This window comes from Lepidochelys olivacea (assembly GCF_965140295.1).
Source record: "Lepidochelys olivacea isolate rLepOli2 genome assembly, chromosome: 1".
NCBI lineage: Eukaryota > Metazoa > Chordata > Testudines > Cheloniidae > Lepidochelys > Lepidochelys olivacea.
Window position 1 is genome coordinate 159708835 of NC_140411.1, and position 20741 is coordinate 159729575.

Here is a 20741-nt window from a genome sequence, read left to right on the forward strand (position 1 = left end):
TGGAGGTAGAGTGCAGTCCAGATAACTGGGCACATCTAATTCATGTGTGACTTCCTGGAATTTTTAAAAAATCAAGTATCCTCAATAGACTAAACAGACAAAAAAAACCCCTCAGACTGTAAAATTACAAAATTAGAGCAGGTTTGTGCATATTCCCTCCCATAACTGTGTATCTATGAATCTATGAATACCAAAACACAAAGGCAAAACATTGTTTAAGACAACAGCATATGACATTCATTCGTGTTTTCAGAACAGAACACAACTAGCTCAGCTATGCCATTCCAAGTCTAGATTTTGTTGTGTCTGGAAATATTATAGAAAATAACTTATTTATATGCTACTTAGGTCTTGGTTTAAGAGTGGCTGACCCAGTTTTTGCATCTCAATTATAGTAACATTGGAATAGTGTTATAAATATGCCCTAGGAGATATTTGAATTTTAAACCCCTATTTTTTGGGCACTCATAGCGTCCCAGAAAAATTTCTTCCCTTAGTGAAATTTCCTATGTTTGTCAGCTCATATTTAATTTAATATCATGTTTAGTAGAATTCCATTACGGCTGGCTTTGGGTCATTCAAATGTGAATTTAAAAGGTTTTCTCACAAAACTGCAAGAAAAATCTCAGAAGACTGATGGATACTAAGATAAGACCATCACAATTTTGCTTTACAGCATCATGCTTGGTTCCCTGGTACCCAAGGCCAGAACATATTGTTTGATACATTAAAAAACAAACAGACAAAACAAACCCTGTTACTGAAACAAAGATTTAGGCCTGGTCTACACTGAAAAGTTGTACTGGTATAATTTTGTCAGTTAGGGTTGTGATTTATTACCAAAACAGTTCTATCTGTACAGCTGCTCGTGCGCATGCAGTTATAATGGTACAAAATGCCAGTGCAGCTTATTTCCCTTCCCATACTGGTATAGCTATACCAGTATAAATCATCAATATGACTGCATCCATGCTAGGATTTTAGTTAACAAGGTAGAACATTTTATGTGAAGATGAGAGGATGTTGTGAAGGTCAAGACTATAACAGGGTTAAAAAAAGAACTAGATAAGTTAATGAAGGATAGGCCCATCAATGGCCATTAGCCAGGATAGTTTGCCAGAAGCTGGGAACGGGCGACAGGGGATGGATCACTTGACGATTACCTGTTCTGTTAATTCCCTCTGGGGCACCTGGCATTGGCCACGGTTGGAAGACAGGATACTGGGTTAGATAGACGTTTGGTCTGACCCAGTATGGCCATTCTTATGTTCTTAAGAAATTGAAAGCAGGGCATCATTATGAGTGGAACTGGAGTCAGAGGGCCCATGTGCCCAGGAGGGCCTGTTTTAGATGAGACACCAGTAGAACAGACAATGCAGGGAGGTTGGTTGGAAGCTAATCAGCCACATGGACAGAGCAGGGCACAAGGTTTAATAAAGTTCCATTTATTCAACTTGACCTGCATTCCACTTCACTCTTTGCTAATGAAACAAGCAGCAGACTTCACATTTGCTGAGCTTCATTTTCCTTAATGATTGAACTGCATCTAGTGCAATTATCCAGCAGGCATATATTTGGATCTTGGCAAATTAAATGTCTTGGTTCAGTAAAGGATCTCCTTAATTTTTTCTTATATTTCCTTTTCTATTTTGTATGAATAATATTAAAATAAGGGAAATATAATAGGGTTAACATTCTGCAGACACAAAATTCAGAAAATTCAAACTTTTAGTACAGACAGAAAAATTTTAATTTATAAATACTGCACATCTATTCTATATTTTATGTCTGTCTGTCTCATTTTTGCCCTGGATGATGACATTATGGAGATGCAACACAACCTGTCCACACCCCTGCCTAACCAATTTGCCAATTTACAGGTTATATAATTGGGCCAGATTTTCAAGTGCTCAGCTTCAATTAAGGCACCTAAATGAAGTGGCCAGTTCTGCAAATGTACACCCAGTCGCTCCCATTAAGGTTAATGACAAGCTCCCTCGAGGAGCTGCTGGATGCTGAGTACTTTTGAAAAGCTGGCACATTATTTATGTTCAATTACTCATATTATGATAGCACCCATAGGCCAAATATGGATCAGAGCTCCACTGTACAAGGCACTGTACAAACACAGATGTAGACACACACCTTGTCCTGCAGAGTTTACAGTCTAAAGCCCTGATTCTGCTAGCTGGTAAATGGGGGTGGAGGTGGGAGCAGAAGGGACACACTGATGCTGACACAGAGCCCCATTGAAGTCATTGGGCACAGTGGTTTGCCAGCAAGGAATATCTTGCAGGATTGGGATCAAAGAAGACAAGTGGCAGACAAAAGGTGGGGCAGAAGGAAACACTAAAATACAGTGTTGACTACACTTTGTGATTTATTGTGAGTCTCACAATATTTGGAGTTTTTCTTAAAGCTCCAGCTCCTGGAATCAGGAGAAAACATGAGAATCTTGGGGAGGGGAGTTAAGCCAGAAGGAAAAGAACCCCCCCACCCCCCATTTATTAATTTAAAAATCTCATGATTTGGGAGGGCCTTATGATTTTTGAACATTTGGGGTTGGCAACACTGAAAATATATACAATTTTCACATATGATTTGTTAATGTACAGGTATATGGTAAGCTTCTTTCCTTCCTTTCCCTTCAGGGCTGAGCTTAGGCATCATCTGTTGGCAGATACATTGTAAGCACTGTGGAAGAGCTGGCTTTTGAGGAGGGATTTGAAAAAGGTACTGACCTTTATGGACCAGTTCAAGGATGTAAGGAATAACATGGGTTAAAAATGTATATGCAGCATGGTACCCCTCTACAAAGACACGGGCACCCATTAAAGGCTTGGAGCGAGGAGCCATTCTGATTCCTCTCAATCTCCATGGGGAAGCTCCTTGTGAGGTATTTGAAGCCCCATGGCTGCAATAACTTCTGATAGTCTGCTAGCCCTGTCTGGGGAGAGGTGGGACAACAAATTCACAGAGATACTCAGTGTGAGGATAAAGTGGGGCAGGACGTCAATATATGAGTGTGCCCTATCTCCTGAGCAGCTCCATAAATCCGAACAGAAAACGGTCACCTCGTTTCTTTGTCCTCCTTCTGCATATAGCTCGACAGTCCTCAGGACTGATCAGGTAAGCTGCTTTAGAAGGGAACAAGGGACTAACACCCCAGTTACTACTGCATAAGAGAAGGTTAGGTTTTAGCCCCAGTGGGCAAAATATGATTATATTGTCATACATTCCTCAGGGAGCAAGAGATTCTCCAGGTGGGTTGATGAAATAGAGCAAACTATTACGTTATTGTCTTACACACTGGTTACACTCTAGCATGGTGATTTACAACCCACTTGCTCAAAATCAGCCACATAAACCACCACTTACTGTTAAGTAAGCGTTAACATAATTGAAATGATTCATGTAAACATAAAACAGAGTCAAAAGGGTGAAAATGTCAACAGACATTACCATATGGTATTGTGCCCACAGTGGTTTGTGTGATTGTTTCTGAGCCTAAGTCCTGCATATGGTATGTTCCTAATCTCCATACCCTCATGCTATCGGTGTGCATGCCACAATGTAATGGTTCCCATTACAATGAATGAGTTACGCTGTTAAAATACTGTGCCTCAGTGTACAAAAATCCATGGATAATGCTTTTTTCCCTAGTCCTACTCTTTATTAATGGTCTGCTAAACAATCTGCCAACATTTTTATGATCTACCTGGCACGCTGTAATTCTTAGGGCAGTAAAAACACCACAGGCTAGATATCTTTAAGATGGTGGGTAAAGCGTTTTGCCTGACAAGTAAATGACTTTGATGCTTAACTACAGGTGCCTGGAAAAAAAATAACCATAAAGAATCTCCCTCAAACTGGCAAGAAGTGTGCGGTGAAAATGCGGTTACCTTCCATGTGAACGTGCATGGCTATATATTCTAACAACCAACAGGAGACTGAACTCTGAACCCACATAAAAGTCCTCCTGTTACTCCTACCAGCTGGAAGTATGTTAACAAAGAAACTGAATGAAGAACATTATTCATGTTAAAAGAAAAGGAGTACTTGTGGCACCTTAGAGACTAACCATTTTATTTGAGCATAAGCTTTTGTGAGCTACAGCTCACTTCATCAGATGCTGTAGCTCACGAAAGCTCATGCTCAAATAAATTGGTTAGTCTCTAAGGTGCCACAAGTCCTCCTGTTCTTTTTGTGTATACAAACTAACACGGCTGCTACTCTGAAACCTGTCATTATTTATGTTGGGATTTTTTTAATCTTTGGAAATTTGCTTCGTCATAGAATATGTTCATCTAGCGATTCTGAAGCAGAATGGCTCCTGTTCGCATAACACTTCTTTGAGGATTGATTTGTGCTGCTAGTTTGCAACTCCACTCTCTCTCCTTTTTTGTTGTTGCTATTGTACTGATCTAGTTACGTCCTTCTTCTCCCTTTCCGGGCTATCGTTTGTTACATCCATTTGTTGAATCTTGTTTCACATTATAACTTTCCACAAAAGGGGCATCCTCTTCCTTTGTGTTTCTACAGTAGCTGGCACAATGGGCCCCCAGGGAGCTTCCATAACACAGATGATGATGATTAATAAATAATAATAATATACTGTGCACTTAGATTTGCATCTCCTCTGAATGTATTGCACACCAACATCCCTGTACAAGAGCATCCAAATCAATGTCTGCCCCCAGGCCCTGATTCAGCAAAGCACCTAAATACTTGTTTAATATTCTGCAGGAAAGTAGTGTCATTGATTTCAGTAAAAAGAAAAGGAGTACTTGTGGCACCTTAGAGACATCCGATGAAGTGAGCTGTAGCTCACGAAAGCTCATGCTCAAATAAATTGGTTAGTCTCTAAGGTGCCACAAGTACTCCTTTTCTTTTTGCGAATACAGACTAACACGGCTGTTACTCTGAAACCATTGATTTCAGTGGGATTGGTCACTTACTTAAAGTTAAGCATGTGCTTAAGTGCTTTGCTGAACAGGGATAGACTCACTTATACTAGAGGGCATGAAAGAACACAGGCTGGCATTAACTTTGTTGCACTTGTCCTTGAATGACATTACCAATATTTGGACTATGAAGAAATAAACAAGGAGTTGTATAATAAGGACAATCTATTTGGCACCTTTAGGGAACAAAAATTATTGCACTCCAGAATGATTCACTCAGTAAAGAATTAGATTTCAGGCATATTACCTGGATCCACCAATTCTGTGTTTAAAACAGCAAATTTCAACTTAAAAGCTGAGGAGTCATGAAAATATATATTAGGTAAGGGGATCTGAAAAGGAAAAAACAAAACTTTCTTGAGTGGATATTTTTGGCCTCGTGTACCTTTGGGAATAGCACTGATCCAGCAATTGGTGTACCCCCTCAGGTGCTGATCTCTAAGGATAATGTCTACACTGCAATTAGATGCTTATGGCTGCCCAGTGCCAGTTCACTTGGGTTCACGGGGCTCAGGCTCAGGGGCTGTTTAATTGCGGTATAGACATTTGGGCTCGGACTGGAGCTTGAGCTCTGGAACCCTCCCACCTCGCAGGGTCCTAAAGCCTGGGCTCATGCCCGAGACTGAATGTCTACACCACAATTAAACAGTCCCTGAGCCTGAGCCCCGTGAGCCTGAGTCAGCTGGCACGGGCCAACCCTGGGTTTTTAATTGCAGTGTAGACATGCTCAAAGGCAGTGTCTTCATTGCAAAAAAGGTATGTTTATCTCACTGTAAAATGCGAGTGGAGTGAAGGCACAGGCACTGTTTACCTCTGTCTAGCTAGATGAGGTCATCCCTATGCCTTCCACCAGGGGTTTATCTTGACTAACTGCATCAAGGTAAGAACTATGGTGCCTTGTCTCCACTAGGATTATAGCTAGCTCGAGTTAGCTATCTCCAGGTAAAAACACCTGTCATAAATATAAAGGGAAGGGTAAACCCCTTTGAAATCCCTCCTGGCCAGGGGAAAGCTCCTCTCACCTGTAAAGGGTTAAGAAGCTAAAGGTAACCTCGCTGGCACCTGACCAAAATGACCAATGAGGAGACAAGATACTTTCAAAAGCTGGGAGGAGGGAGAGAAACAAAGGGTCTGTGTCTGTCTATATGCTGGTCTTTACCGGGGATAGACCAGGAATGGAGTCTTAGAACTTTTAGTAAGTAATCTAGCTAGGTATGTGTTAGATTATGATTTCTTTAAATGGCTGAGAAAAGAATTGTGCTGAATAGAATAACTATTTCTGTCTGTGTATCTTTTTTGTAACTTAAGGTTTTGCCTAGAGGGGTTCTCTATGTTTTTGAATCTAATTACCCTGTAAGATATCTACCATCCTGATTTTACAGGGGGGATTTCTTTATTTCTATTTACTTCTATTTTTTATTAAAAGTCTTCTTGTAAAAAACGGAATGCTTTTTCATTGTTCTCAGATCCAAGGGTTTGGGTCTGTGGTCACCTATGCAAATTGGTGAGGCTTTTTATCCAACATTTCCCAGGAAAGGAGGGGTGCAAGTGTTGGGAGGATTGTTCATTGTTCTTAAGATCCAAGGGTCTGGGTCTGTAGTCACCTAGGCAAATTGGTGAGGCTTTTTACCAAACCTTGTCCAGGAAGTGGGGTGCAAGGTTTTGGGAAGTATTTTGGGGGGAAGGACGCGTCCAAACAGCTCTTCCCCAGTAACCAGTATTAGTTTGGTGGTGGTAGCGGCCAGTCCAAGGACAACGGGTGGAATATTTTGTACCTTGGGGAAGTTTTGACCTAAGCTGGTAAAGATAAGCTTAGGAGGTTTTTCATGCAGGTCCCCACATCTGTACCCTAGAGTTCAGAGTGGGGGAGGAACCTTGACAACACCCCCTTTTAAGCAGTGAAGGTGTAGCCTCAGAGTAGAGAAGAGCATGCAGGGGTTTGTTCGACAGAGGGAACGAGGCGCACCCCTACTTGTACGTGGGGTAAAGCACGATGAGCTCAGGCAGTGCAACTCCTTGCATGTTCATTTCTACACTTTGGGGTTAGCGCCCATGTGGTCTCATTGACTTCCGGTGGCCAGTCAATGAACAAAGGATATTCCTGAGTGTAGGCCAGGTCTTTGTTCTGCATTGCCTTCGTTAGGCTTCCATTGTTAGATACTAAAGACGGCTTTCCTGACCGTCTCAGTGCGGTCATGGGATAAGCCACAAGTACCAACAACTTGTTTACTCCTTGCCTCATTACCTCATTGGGCTCCCACAGCCAGACATCAAACGTTGGTTTCCGAAGTGCTTCTATGGTTTCTTGAGACAGCATGTACTGTAGACAAAAAGACAGAGTCTATTATTAACTACTACATACTGAGTTCCCCTCATGTCTTTGTGGGAGCTGTGTTCTGCCCTTATCAGAAGTTCTCCAGCATACCATTAATTAATTTTCCAAAATTTAGTGCCTCAGCCGTGGGTGGGTAAAATGCATTGTCTCTTGTTGGTTTTAATCTTAAGTTCTTCATATTTTGGGGAATGAAATATTTAACTGCAGGTGATTTATATTGTTATTTTGAACAGTTGTTTTTCTCAAGGGTTCCCACATTTCAATCAGGTGCTAGGCAGCAAAGTTTATGCATGTGTTTATTGTGTAGTCAGAGCTCCAAAACAAAATCCAAGTCAGCCTCCAGCAGGACTTAAAGTGTGCTGGGCTGGCACAGAACACAAACCCTGGAAATAACATTTCTAAAAGGCAAGCTGGGTCACCTAGGGTACACATTTTTAGTACCCCCAGGGGAAAAGCCCCTCTGATTGCTTGCTTTTCCTGCTTGCCCACATCCTGGGGAAGTGCAGCCAAGCAGAGCTGCTGCAGGAAACAGGTAAGGCTCTTTCTCCCTCCCCTCAGGAGCTGACACCGTTCTCACAGAAGGGGAAAGGGAGGAGGGAGTAGAAAGAGACCAGCAGCTCCGAGCTGGTGGTCGTGGTGGTGGGGCTGGGGAGACGGGATTGATTTGGACTTTGTGGGCAGGAGATGGGCAGATGTGGAGAGGATGACAGACCTCTCCCCCCCACCCCGCCGCCACTTTTTTCACAGCACTTTAAGCATTGGCCCCCAGTGTTCTGGGTTGTTACTGTGTTGGTAACAATGGCTGGCAATTTGTAAAAAATTCTAGAGTGTCAGAAGATGTTGAAGGTATCTAACCACTATTGAACTGTGTTTTTGAGACAACATGATCAAAATATTCTTGGAATACGTAAATCTAGTATCTTAATTGGTCCACTTACCATAGTTGGCTATAATTAGTTTTGGTATATTATACTGAGAATATAAATGAAATGATCTGCGCCACTCCATTGTTATTTAATTCAAGCAAGAATTACATTTGAGGATTAATTCTTCATCTCCGGAAGGAAGTAATCTTGCATTTGCATTATACTTTATTTGTAGTATAGAGTTTTGCTAGACAGCTGTAAATTAGCAATACTGATGTATTCATTAATAACTGCATTGTAATTACCAAATCTTTTTCAAGTGAACTGCCACCTCCTAACATGCCTGAGGTCACACAAATCCAGTATTTAAAGCCATAACGAATGTCACACACAGAGCAAACAAAACCTAAACTTCTCCTAAAACCAAGCAATTAAAAGCCTTGGGCTCGAGGCAGAAAGGAACAACAGTTTACCACTGTGTTCAGTTAGTGCAACTCTCTACAGTAATAGTTAATCTCAGAAGCCAAGCATTCTAGCAGTGGGTAAAAGGTTAAGGTATAGTTTCCGTGTACATATCATGGAACAAAGGAATGTAGAGCAGTTTGAGAAAGCATGTGTTAGTAGTGTCAACAACACACATAAATTTAAGCAAAGCCAAAATGGAAATGACATTTTACAGCTCATTAAATCCATTTTCAAGAGACAGATGCCAGGACTACATAAATTACTTTAACTGAAAAATAATTCACTGAGAGGGAAAAAGGTAGAGGCGCCATTACAGAATAGGGAATAAAGTTATAGACTAAAATAAATCTTGTTCTGAGCCTGCAGACTAAGTATCATTAGATAAAACAGAACACGAAATGTTTGACAAATTTCAGGAATTCAGTAACATTTTCAGCTTTAATGAGATTCCAAATATTGAGGGTCGGATTTCAAACCCATTGAAATCAATGGGAGTCTTTCTATTGGCTTCCAGGGTCTTTGGATTAGGCCCTTGATCTACCCCAGTGGTTCCCAAAGTGGTGTTCCCGGACTCTGGGGGATTTTCTGTGGGTCACATGGGAGTCCCACCCTTAAGCCAGGGCCGGAACATGCTGAAACAGCATTCTGGTATTTTTGCTGCATGGAGGATGCCATTTTGTTCTCAAAATGACATCCTCAGCACAGTGTGACCTTTCGCACACAGTGCGTGACAGGTCTTCAGTGTCAGCCTCCTAGAATAGAAGTTGTCATAGAATATCAGGGTTGGAAGGGACCTCAGGAGGTCATCTAGTCCAACCCTCTACTCAAAGCAGGACCAATCCCCATTTTTTGCCCCAGATCCCTAAATGGCCCCCTTAAGGGTTGAACTCACAACCTTAGGTTTAGCAGGCCAATGCTCAAACCACTGAGCTATCCCTCCCCGCTGGCAGGGGTGTTCCAATAGTACAGGATATGAAAGGGGTCCTGGACAGTTAGTTAGTCAGATGCCAAAGGGTCCTTGATGGGAAAAAGTTTGAGAATCACTGATCTAAACAATTAAGCTATAGAGTGATGTGAAGTCATGCATTGTATTCCAGCTTCTCATAGGAAGGCATGCTCTTTTAATTAACATCCTGATAACAAAGTACATCTTTTGGTACCTTTGGATAGGATGGTACATCCCTTCGGGGTGCCAACTTCTTGTTTTCATCTAAGAAGCTGTGCTTACAGGGACAGCTGGTCCTGCAAATGAAAAATTCAGCACTCAACATTGGGACAACAGCAGGTGCATTCTCTTGAGTAGCACTGAATATAATAAAATATCTTGGTATGTGGTCACATAGAGGGTATGTCTACACTGCATCTTAAGCCTGGGTACTAACTCAGGTTTGAGCCCAAGCCCCACTTCCATTCACACACAAATCAGTTTAACTCAGGTCAGCGAGCACTCAGGGACTGGATCTTAGGACCAGCTAGAGGGTGGCTCCGAGCCCAAGTTCTGCTGTGACTGAGGTCCAAGCCCTGTGATTTTGCAACGTGGATGAAGCTCAAGCTGCAGACCCAAGTCAGAAGATCTGTGTGGTGCCATATGGATGTAAACCCAGGTTTACAACGCAGTGCGGAAGCTGAAGTGTAGGTTTGGAAACACCAAACCCACAAGCCAAGGTCCCACAGACCTGGCTTTACAATGCAGTGTGGACATATCCTTAGAGTTACACTGCTTCCCAATCTCACCTAACAATCTCATTTTCTCTAATCATAAGAAAGAATCAGGGCCAAGTCATTCTTGCCTATGTATGAGGTAATATATAATTGAGGCCACCATAATAACCAAGAAACTCTCTGGAAACAAATGTAGGTGTATCTGAAATTCATTCATACTCTTTAATTTAATCATCTTTAATAGAATCATAGACTTTAAGATCTTTAAGAAGGGACCATGATGATCGTCTAGTCTGACCTCCTGCACAACGCAGGCCACAGAATCTCATCCACCCACTCCTGTAACAAACCCCTGACCTATGTCTGAGCTATTGAAGTCCTCAAGTCATGGTTTAAAGACTTCAAGGTGCAGAGAATCCTCCAGCAAATGACCCGTGCCCCATGCTGCAGAGGAAGGCGAAAAACCTTTCAATTCAACCGATTCAATATCTTTATTATCTTTTGTGTAAAATAGTTCTGCTTGAGTTTAGCTTTCACTCCTAGTTTCCTAATGTTTAGATTATCCCTTTTTATTTTAAAAACACTCAATAGTAAAACAAAAAGCAAAAAAAACTAAAAAAACCCAAATCCAAAAAACTAAAAAACCAAAAGCCAACAAATCAAAACAACCTATCAACTTTGTTTCTTCTTTTCATAATTTTGGAAATTTCTATTATGTCACAACGTTTCCTCTATTCCAGTGTGAATATCCCAATCCTCTAACTTCTTCCTTGTAACTTTGATGTTTGCTATCATCTCTGTTGCTGTATTTTGTATTCTTTGCAAAGCAATTTTGGCTGTTGGTTGATGGTGATCAGTACTGAATACCATCTAACAAGGGCTTTATGCATTAGCAGTATCACTGGTGAGGTCAGAGATTGTCCAAAACAGTCCTAAGAAATCAATCTGTTCATGAACATTAATAGTATTACTCTTTGTATTGTAGTAGCTCCTAGAGGTCCCAGCTGAGATTGGGACTCCATGGTGATGGCATTGTATGAACACTGAATAAGACAGTCCTTGCTCCAAAGAATTTACAATCTAAATACACAAGACGGACAAAGTACAGAAGAAAGGAACTATTATTCCAGTTTTACCGGCAGGGTGCTGAGGTGCAGAGAAACCAATGGCTAGATCCACAAAGGGGATTTAAGCTTAGCATTGCATCTCCTAACTTCAGGTGCTCTGCCTCCCACTTGAGCCCACAGCTCCGAGTCAGATGCTCAGGCTCCCTATACAATGCATGAGGAGAGTTAGGTGCCCAGAAATGGGATCTACAAAAGCCAGCACATTGAATAGGGAGCGGCCTAAACTAGCCAATAGGAAATACCAAGGAGAGGGATTTGGCCTCAGCCCTACCCCTCTCAGGGACTTAGGCGCCTAACTCTGGCCCAGAGGTTGGTACCTATATCCATTTGGAATTCACAACTGTGATCCTGCTCCCACAGGTGCTGGCTTCCTCCAGGCCCCAGGGGTGCTCAGTGCTTGACAAAGCCCTGGCTAGGATGATTTAGTTGGGGTTGGTCCTGCTTTGAACAGGGGATTAGACTAGATGACTTCCTGAGGTCTCTTCCAACCCTAATCTTCTATGATTTTATGATTCTATGGTAGGCCTGCTCCAAGGCTCCATCTGAGCACACCTACGGGGTTGGGCTCCACAGGCGAGATAGTGGGAAACACCTGATTTGAAGATCCCATCAGAGTTTAAGTGTGAGTGACGTGTCAGAACTTCAGCAGCTGTACACATGCCTGCTGCCAGATTTTTAGGCACCTCAGAAACTGAGGTACCTACAGGGTTAAGCAGTAGCTGAGTGCGGGTTTTGAGGATCTAAATTTTGGCCTTAAGCACCTGAAGTAGCAGTTAGGTACATAAATCCCTTTGTGGATCTAACCTTAAGTGACTTGCCCAAGGTCACAGAGAAAGCCTGAGGCAGAACGTGGAGCTGACCCCACATCTCTTGAGATGCAGTCCAATGCATTAACCACAAGAACGGCCTTCCTCATTATCAGAGCCTGCTATAGAAATGGGAACCTCTGGGCCGGATTCATCATTAGCCCACAGCTGATTTGTGCAGTTTGAGGGGGTACTAAACTCTGTAAACTCAGATTAACCAGTCAGTTTCTCCTGTCTAGTGTAGGGGGGATCCCCAGGTGGAGGACAGGCACATTAATGGCTCATAAGCCACACTCCTCCAAGCCCCTGTGCTAGGGGTATGATAGGAGAAAAGGTGGTGTGGTCCCGCAATCCCTGCACCTGGCTGAAAGTAGCTACTGGGGGCGGAGGGCAGAGCAGCATGGAGCAGCCTTCATGTTGCTGTAACTTGCACCAGTGCCAGGACATAATCAAGCACTTATGTATATGCATTACCTAAATTATACCCCACAAGCACCCTCATGTTATTAGCCTCTACAAGCTGCAGGTGCAAAAAATAGGGGCCTGCATTAACAATCTGACCCTTAGTGTGTGGGTAAGGGGAAGGGAGCTTTGCTCCTCTTTTTTGAAGAAGCTGATGTGCTTCTATCTGTATGTGATGACACTCCAGGAGGGGCATTTTAAAAACATATACGTTGAGCATTACTATTCTATTCTATACCATTAAAATATGACTTTGTCTATATACATTTTAATAAACTGTGTAGTGAATGAAATACTGTGGTACGAAGGCTGGATGAAGTGCAAAGAAAACCACTACGTTGCTCTTCGATGTCTTTTTTAGACCCCTCATGCCATGGGGAGGGCTTGTTTGCTTAGCAACTCAAGGATGAAGCTCCTCTTGCACTGAGTCAACACTTCTTCATGTCACTGCTCCAGCTGAGCCATGGTTGCTAGGGAAACTGGAAGCTACTTGTAATTACTCAACAACTTCAGTGGGGGTCCTTCTTCAGGACAATGCCACACAAGGAGCAGACTTTCCTTGCCTTAGAAAACCAAAGCAATTCACTGGGATCTTTGATTATATTCTGGTCCAGCTCAGGTCCAGCTGCTGATGCAAGAGCCATCTGTTTAGGCTTCAGAGTAACAGCCGTGTTAGTCTGTATTCGCAAAAAGAAAAGGAGTACTTGTGGCACCTTAGAGACTAACCAATTTATTTGAGCATGAGCTTTCATGAGCTACAGCTCACTTCATCGAATACATACCGTGGAAACTGTATGCATCCGATGAAGTGAGCTGTAGCTCACGAAAGCTCATGCTCAAATAAATTGGTTAGTCTCTAAGGTGCCACAAGTACTCCTTTTCTGTTTAGGCTGATGACTACAGTGGGTGGCTTATTATGCACGCTTTTAGGTCATTCGGCTTGGACCTCAGTCTTCCTTCTAAAAATAAGAATGAGTAAGCTGATACTTTTCTTTTACTTTGATGATGTGGGAGAGGGAGTATGTGTGTTTGTGGGATTCCTTGCTTCCTTCCATACGTTTAATGGAGAATCTGAGATGTAAGTGGTCTCAATTAAAGTAAAAGCAATTAATTAATACAAATAATTAATTTTGCACTTTTACAGTGTTTTTCTCCTGAAGATGTCAAAGTGGTCAGCTCCACTCATCAAGTCTCGTAATACTCATGTAAGTTAAGTAAGTATTATGGTAGGAAGGATGATCTTGTGATTAAAGTATATGATGGAGAATCAGGAGACCTGGATTCTAATCCTGGCCCTGCCACTGAGGGTATGTCTACACTGCAAAGAAAAACCCGTGGCTGTTCCGTGCCAGCCAATTTCGGCTTGCAGGGCTCAGGCTGCGGGGCTGTTTCATTGCTGCAGAGGCTTCCAGGCTCGGGCTGTGGTCTGGCTCTAGAACCCTGAGAGGTGGGAGGGTCCTAGATCCCGGGCTCCAGCCAGAGCCCGGCAGTCAATACAGCAATGAACCAGCACTGCAGCCCTAGCCCTGCATGGGACCAGCCACGGTTTTTTCTTTGCTGTGTAGACATACCCAGATTTACTACATGATCCCATCAGATTGTCTCTCAACCTCGTCTTCCTCATCTGTAAAATGGGGATAACAGTGTAGTGAATTGGCTAGGAGCCCATGCTTTTGAAGCAGAGGGCTTCAAGGATAAATGTAACTGTGATTTGACAGTAACTAGGTAATTAAAGCTGCTCCCTACACCTCGCTGGGAATAAAGGGAGAGAAAAGAATCAACTGGGGTTAGCCCAAGATCGGCCAAAAAGAACTCAAGAAGAGCAACAGTCGCTGACTATAGTTACCACTACCTCTGAACAGTGGCCGCTGCTGGCACAGGTCCCTCTGACCTTAGGGGAACCAGGGTGCCTTGACCAACCACCATCAATCAGCAGTAAATGAAAAAAAACAATTTTATTTTATTTTTTTCACCTTTCATACTCTTTAACACATTGATTTCAATGGCATCACATCAACATAAAACTAGAATTTTGCCATGGTGAGGCAGGCCCCAAGCTTCTATCTTTTTCTACTGCAAAGATGCAGATGTTACAGATCTGCAGCCTTGTAGAACAACCGCAACAGCAAAGATGGGATCTCACTTCTCCAGTGCACCACTGACTTAGAGGAGGTGTGAACTCAACATTCTAATTGGATGCATTTAAATCATCACATTATTAAGAACAGGCAAGTTCATTCTTTCTTTTAAAGCCTACTTACTTAAATGCAAAAAAACCTGTGTTAAATCAGCATTATGACTGCCCAGTTAAAACCACAAAAATACAACATTTCGGTCCCACAGCAATGTTAACTTGACTACATTGAATGTATGTAGTATTTTCTATTTCTGATTTTCTGGTTAAATCGACAGCTTACTCTATTGCTGCTCATATTACAAAATACAGACCACAAAACAACAGGATGTGCAGCACAAACGAGTCAAGACTGAGGTTAGAACAATAAGTTTTGCATTTCCTAATTTTGGTGTGATATTCACTGTGCAACCTTAATGTAGCATTAACATAATTTTTTGTTCTGTCTCTCTCTGCATGCCTGCATGCACACACTCACATACTCCACAAAAAGTCAGGAATCAAACCGCCTCTCCTGCCCCCCCGTATGCAAATTGAATCTAACATATATTAGAACACAATTTTTTTTTCATAGATTCATAGATATTTAGGTCAGAAGGGACCATTATGATCATCTAGTCTGACCTCCTGCACAACGCAGGCCACAGAATTTCACCCACCACTCCTGCAAAAAACCTCACACCTATATCTGTGCTACTGAAGTCCTCAAATCATAGTTTAAAGACTTCAAGGAGCAGAGAATCCTCCAGCAAGTGACCCGTGCCCCATGCTATAGAGGAAGGCGAAAAACCTCTAGGGCCTCTTCCAATCTGCCCTGGAGGAAAATTCCTTCCCGACCCCAAATATGGTGATCACCTAAACCCTGAGCATATAGGCAAGATTCATCAGCCTGATACTACAGAAAATTCTTTCCTGGGTAACTCGGATCCCACCGCATCTAATATCCCATCACAGGCCATTGGGCCTATTTACCAGGAATATTTAATTACCAAAACCATGTTATCCCATCATACCATCTCCTCCTTAAACTCATCGAGTTTAATCTTAAAGCCAGATAGATCTTTTGCCCCCACTGCTTCCCTTGGAAGGCTATTTCAAAACTTCACTCCTCTGATGGTTAGAAACCTTCGTCTAATTTCTAGTCTAAATTTCCTAGTGGCCAGTTTATATCCATTTGTTCTTGTGTCCACATTGGTACTGAGCTTAAATAATTCCTCTCCCTCTCCAGTATTCATCCCTCTGATATATTTATAGATAGCAATCATATCTCCCCTCAACCTTCTTTTAGTCAGGCTAAACAAGCCAAGCTCCCTGAGTCTCCTTTCAAAAGACAAGTTTTCCATTCCTCGGATCATCCTAGTAGCCCTTCTCTGTACCTGTTCCAGTTTGAATTCATCCTTCTTAAACATGGGACACCAGAAAGGCACACAGTATTCCAGATGAGGTCTCACCAGTGCCTTGTATAACGGTACTAAAACCTCCTTATCCCTACTGGAAATACCTCTCCTGATGCATCCCAAGACCGCATTAGCTTTTTTCACGGTCACATTACATTGGCAGCTCATAGTCATCATATGATCAGCCAATACTCCAAGGTCCTTTTCCTCCTCCGTTACTTCTAATTGATGCGTCCCTAGCTTATAACTAAAATTATTGTTATTAATCCCTAAATGCATGACCTTACACTTCTCACTATTAAATTTCATCCTATTACTATTACTCCAGTTTACAAGGTCATCCAGATCCTCCTGTAGGATATCCCTGTCTTTCTCTAAATTGGCAATACCTCCCAGCTTTGTATCATCCGCAAACTTTATTAGCACACTCCCACTTTTTGTGCCAAGGTCAGTAATAAAAAGATTAAATAAGACTGGTCCCAAAACTGATCCTTGAGGAACTCCACTGGTAACCTCCCTCCAGCCTGACAGTTCACCTTTCAGTAGGACCCGTTGTAGTCTCCCCTTTAACCAATTCCTTATCCACCTTTCAAATTTCCTATTAATCCTATTGATTTTGCTGCCAAATTCATTCCTAGCCATGCTAATGAAATTCCCTCAGATGCCTTAACAAGTGACTATGTAGTCAGCAGGGCAAATTTGTGTCTGTCACGCTGCTTGCTGTAAATCTGGAGCAGTTCCATTGAGGTTAATGTGTTACTCCAGATTTACACCAGAATGACAGAGCAGACTTTGGCTCTAAGACGGTATCTAATACAAATGTGTTTTTTGAACTCTTGCATCACATTCATCTGGATAATCATAAAATTATAAAACCAAATTATTATATTTGAACAAATCTCCCATCTACTTCAGTGAAAGATTTGTCTGCTTAAGGACCAAAAAGTGTGACCCTAAATATAGAACAAAAGTGAAAGGCTTTCAAGACAACACACACAGTTAACTTCGCTTAAGAGACGCCCTTTTTAGCAAGAGTCTGAATTGCCTGGTGTATTTCTCCTTAATAACCGTACCAGCAGTGTTAATAATCTCTTAGTTACCGATATGTTTATCTTAATGATGTATTTTGGAGACATAAAGGTCCAACACTCCAGCTGATGCAGTGTATCACAACAAGATACAATTCCCTCTGCTGTTTTTTTAATTACAGCAAGTCTAAACTTGGTAATAGCTGATCGGTAGGGTGACTCCTTGAATTTAGAATGAAATCCCTCATTGCTAGTTGAAACTGGAAGTCAATTCTGCAGAAGTGTGAGATCATAATTAGAAGAACTGTTATGTATTTATGTGATATTTTCCCAACTTCCATTTTAAATCTTAGTGGAGCTAATTAGAACACTAGCCTCTTACAAAATAAATGTTTTCTTTGACAGAAGTTTCTCTCTCTGCATAAAACTTGGTGCAAAATTCCTATGACTGGATGGCTGAACACAGAAAAAACAAGACATTAATCTCTGTCTGCAAGAAGATTTTTCTTTCAGTCATCTGGAACAAGCTTTTTTAACGACTGAATTTCCATAAATTCTTAAATGAAACCACAGTCTTTGCAAATGAAGCCAATGCCCTGCACAGCACTGAGCTGCTGATTTGCTTCTGTGTTTAAAAAACAGAATGACTAAATTCAATGGAATTACTTCACCAGAGTTTGAATACAGAAATCCAGCTGGATTTTTCTTTTCCCCAGTGGCAACTAAAGCAGAACTTACCTGGTGCTTCTTGCTGCCATTTCCTCCCTCATCTTTTTAATGTCACTCTTGCATTTCTCGATCTCTACTACTTTCAGTCCTTCCACTGTCAACAAAGCAAAACAACAGGGGTGTTACCATGGAGAAACATGAAGGATCTTATTTCATTAATTGTGCAGAATTTCAAAAGGGTTGTAACAGTGGGGTTATCCAGTGAGTCAACAGGTTCTTACATGCTGCACCAGTTCCCATACCTGCAGGAGTTACTGACACCATGTAGCTTTAAAATCCTTAGGAATTTTCTGTTGCCAATTTTTGAAATTACCTCGTGTTTTAATTCACAAAATGGCTATAGCATCTAATCTTTTCAGAGCAGTTAGCAACAGTCTACTGCTCTGTTACCTTTTTCACCCCCTCTTCCTTAGAACACTAATCAAAGGAATTAGTTGGCAAAGAACTGCTCCAGTAATGTGATAAGATTGTGACTGTACAGTCTGGCAAAAGTGTCCTGCTAGAATTCAAATTCTTCATTAAGATAAAAGGTTTTAATTTAAAAAGTTCCCCCAGGAGCAATAAGAGACTTTGAGAGGCATGCCTGAATACAGAGAAACCAAAAATAGACATTTTAAAAATGTCTTGGTGCTTAGAAATCATTTTATTTCAGTTAATTACCTAAAATATGTCATGATTCCTTGCGGATAAATTGTTGTGCAATCCAGGGTCATTGTTGCATACAGAACAGGAAATACTATACTCTCATCTCTATGTATTATAAGTGCCACAAGTCAGAGAGTCTGTGTTTATGTTGCAGCTCGTTTCATTCCCTGCAGCCTTGAGAGCCTCACGCAGGTCCAATGCGTGGATCTCCCTCCCTTCTCACTCTCAGGCTACCAACATACTCAAGGACATAATACCAAACCATTTATTAAGCGCATATCATTCACAGTGTGATCATGCCACAGCTCATTTGTTTACTGTACTCACTGCTTACGTAGACAAGCTGATGTGCAGGAAACTCAAGGGAACTTTTAACTGTTGGATCAGTATTCATTCACTCTCTCTTAAAATAGTCATCATCCTACCCACCCATAGCATAACATACAAGTGATGAAAAATTGCTTGGGACGGACATAACTCTGTAGATAGCGGAGAACTCAGATTTCATCTAATTGCTAGTATCTACAGTTACTGCTTTTGGGTATGGGAAGGGGAAAAACACAAGGGATACACAAGCTCAATCCAGATTATTACATATGAGAAGAGAAAAAGGAGAGGGTTCTGAAAATAATTCATGTTTGACGAAAGGGACTTGGAAAGCACATTTCCATCAGAACATTTTGTACTTAATATTTTTAGGAGTAACCCTTAAGATGATTAGAGCTGAAAGGGACGAGAGAAAAAAGGTTTATTTATTCAGTGTTTGTTTGGTGTGCTTTTGACAGCACTTGGTGTATGCTCAATTTTACTGCTTTGTTGGTAGTCAGTTGCACTTCCTGTCTCATACACTGGTATGATGACCTCTATGATGCATGACCAGAAAGAGTTAAGCATCCGGCAGGATAAATTACTCAAATTCAACCCTTAACAACATAAGGGGAGATAATGTTTGTGGTTTTGTGTTTTTACATATATATTGGTAGACGTCAACAATGTAATCAAACAGTCCCTGTCTATGTGTATTCTTTTAATTCAGAGATCAAAAGGACATCTTAACATTTAAATGAACTGTAAACATACGATATCGCTGTATTCATCTTTCTTTGCAATGTATAGCAACCCATCTGCGAATGGTAGAAAAACAGGAAATCGCCTTATGTTAATCTGCATGGATAATTACCGGGGATGCTTAGGAACTGGGTCCACTTCAAAGTCCACATGAGTGCCTACTGTTCGCCTAAGGATTCCGAGCTGTTAAAAGAAGTCCTGAAACTATATGAAGATATTTGGGTCCCAATCCGTTTTATTTCAGATCTGCTTGAGGCTTCATGCAGGAGAAGCCTAACCCCATAAGGACTGAGATCCCAGTTCTGACTGGACAGCCCTGAATATAAACTGGATTATAACCTGTGAACTACTTCTGAAAGAACTCTTTGCAACTACAAAGCTCACCATCTCTGCTATGAATCTGAATCTCAAGAATTGTACTCATGTCTGTATGTATACTGATCTTTTAACCAATACTCTCTCTCTTTTCTTTTTAAATAAATTTTAGTTTAATTAATAAGAATTGGCTGTAAGCGTGTATCTGGGTAAGATCTGGAATATTCATTAATTTGGGAGGTCATGTGTCCGATCCTTTGGGATTGGTATAACGTTTTTATATGATGAATAAGATTTTCAGTAATCCTCATCATATTTGACTTGGGTATCTGGGTGGAGGCCTGAGGCTGGGTTACTATAAGGGAACTGTGTTGTCGGCTTCTGGGCAACCAGTGAGGTACTATAGAAGCTGTTTTGTGTTGGCTCGGTAAAGTAAGTATTGGAATATTCACCAGCTTTGGGGTTTGTCTGCCCCATTCTTTGCAGTTCACCCTAATTGAGTGACCTCAGGTAGCTCCCCTGGGACTCCGGTCACAATTGCGCTTCAGCTTTCCTCAAACCTGCTCACCATCAACACGGGAAAAGAAAACTAATATAATTATTTTTTAAAAGGGTGTTTTTAAAATTAAAAAAAATTAAGTGTTCTTCTCCTTCCTTACATAGCTTTTGGGCAGGCCGGAAACGGTCATGAAATTAATTTGTGGTCATGAAATTAATGTTGTTAGCATTGTACAATCA

The 20741-nt window shown here is 41.5% G+C and overlaps 1 protein-coding gene across 8 annotated transcripts in view; it reads right to left on the bottom strand.

The window, feature by feature from the left end:
* The window catches only part of PDE9A (phosphodiesterase 9A), an 81811-nt gene that overhangs the window by 19856 nt on the left and 41214 nt on the right, over positions 1-20741 (bottom strand). For 6 of the 8 annotated variants that reach the window (XM_084624488.1, XM_084624487.1, XM_084624489.1 and 3 more), the window contains 3 exons: positions 17985-18069; positions 9791-9872; positions 7210-7284 (listed from right to left, as the gene is read on the bottom strand). In XM_084624488.1, the coding sequence (XP_084480614.1) occupies positions 7210-7284; positions 9791-9872; positions 17985-18069 (242 nt within the window). Of the gene's footprint in view, positions 1-7209; positions 7285-9790; positions 9873-17984; positions 18070-18217; positions 18334-18635; positions 18795-20741 lie in introns of those variants that run through there. The other 2 variants (XM_084624493.1, XM_084624492.1) reach the window with 2 other exon arrangements.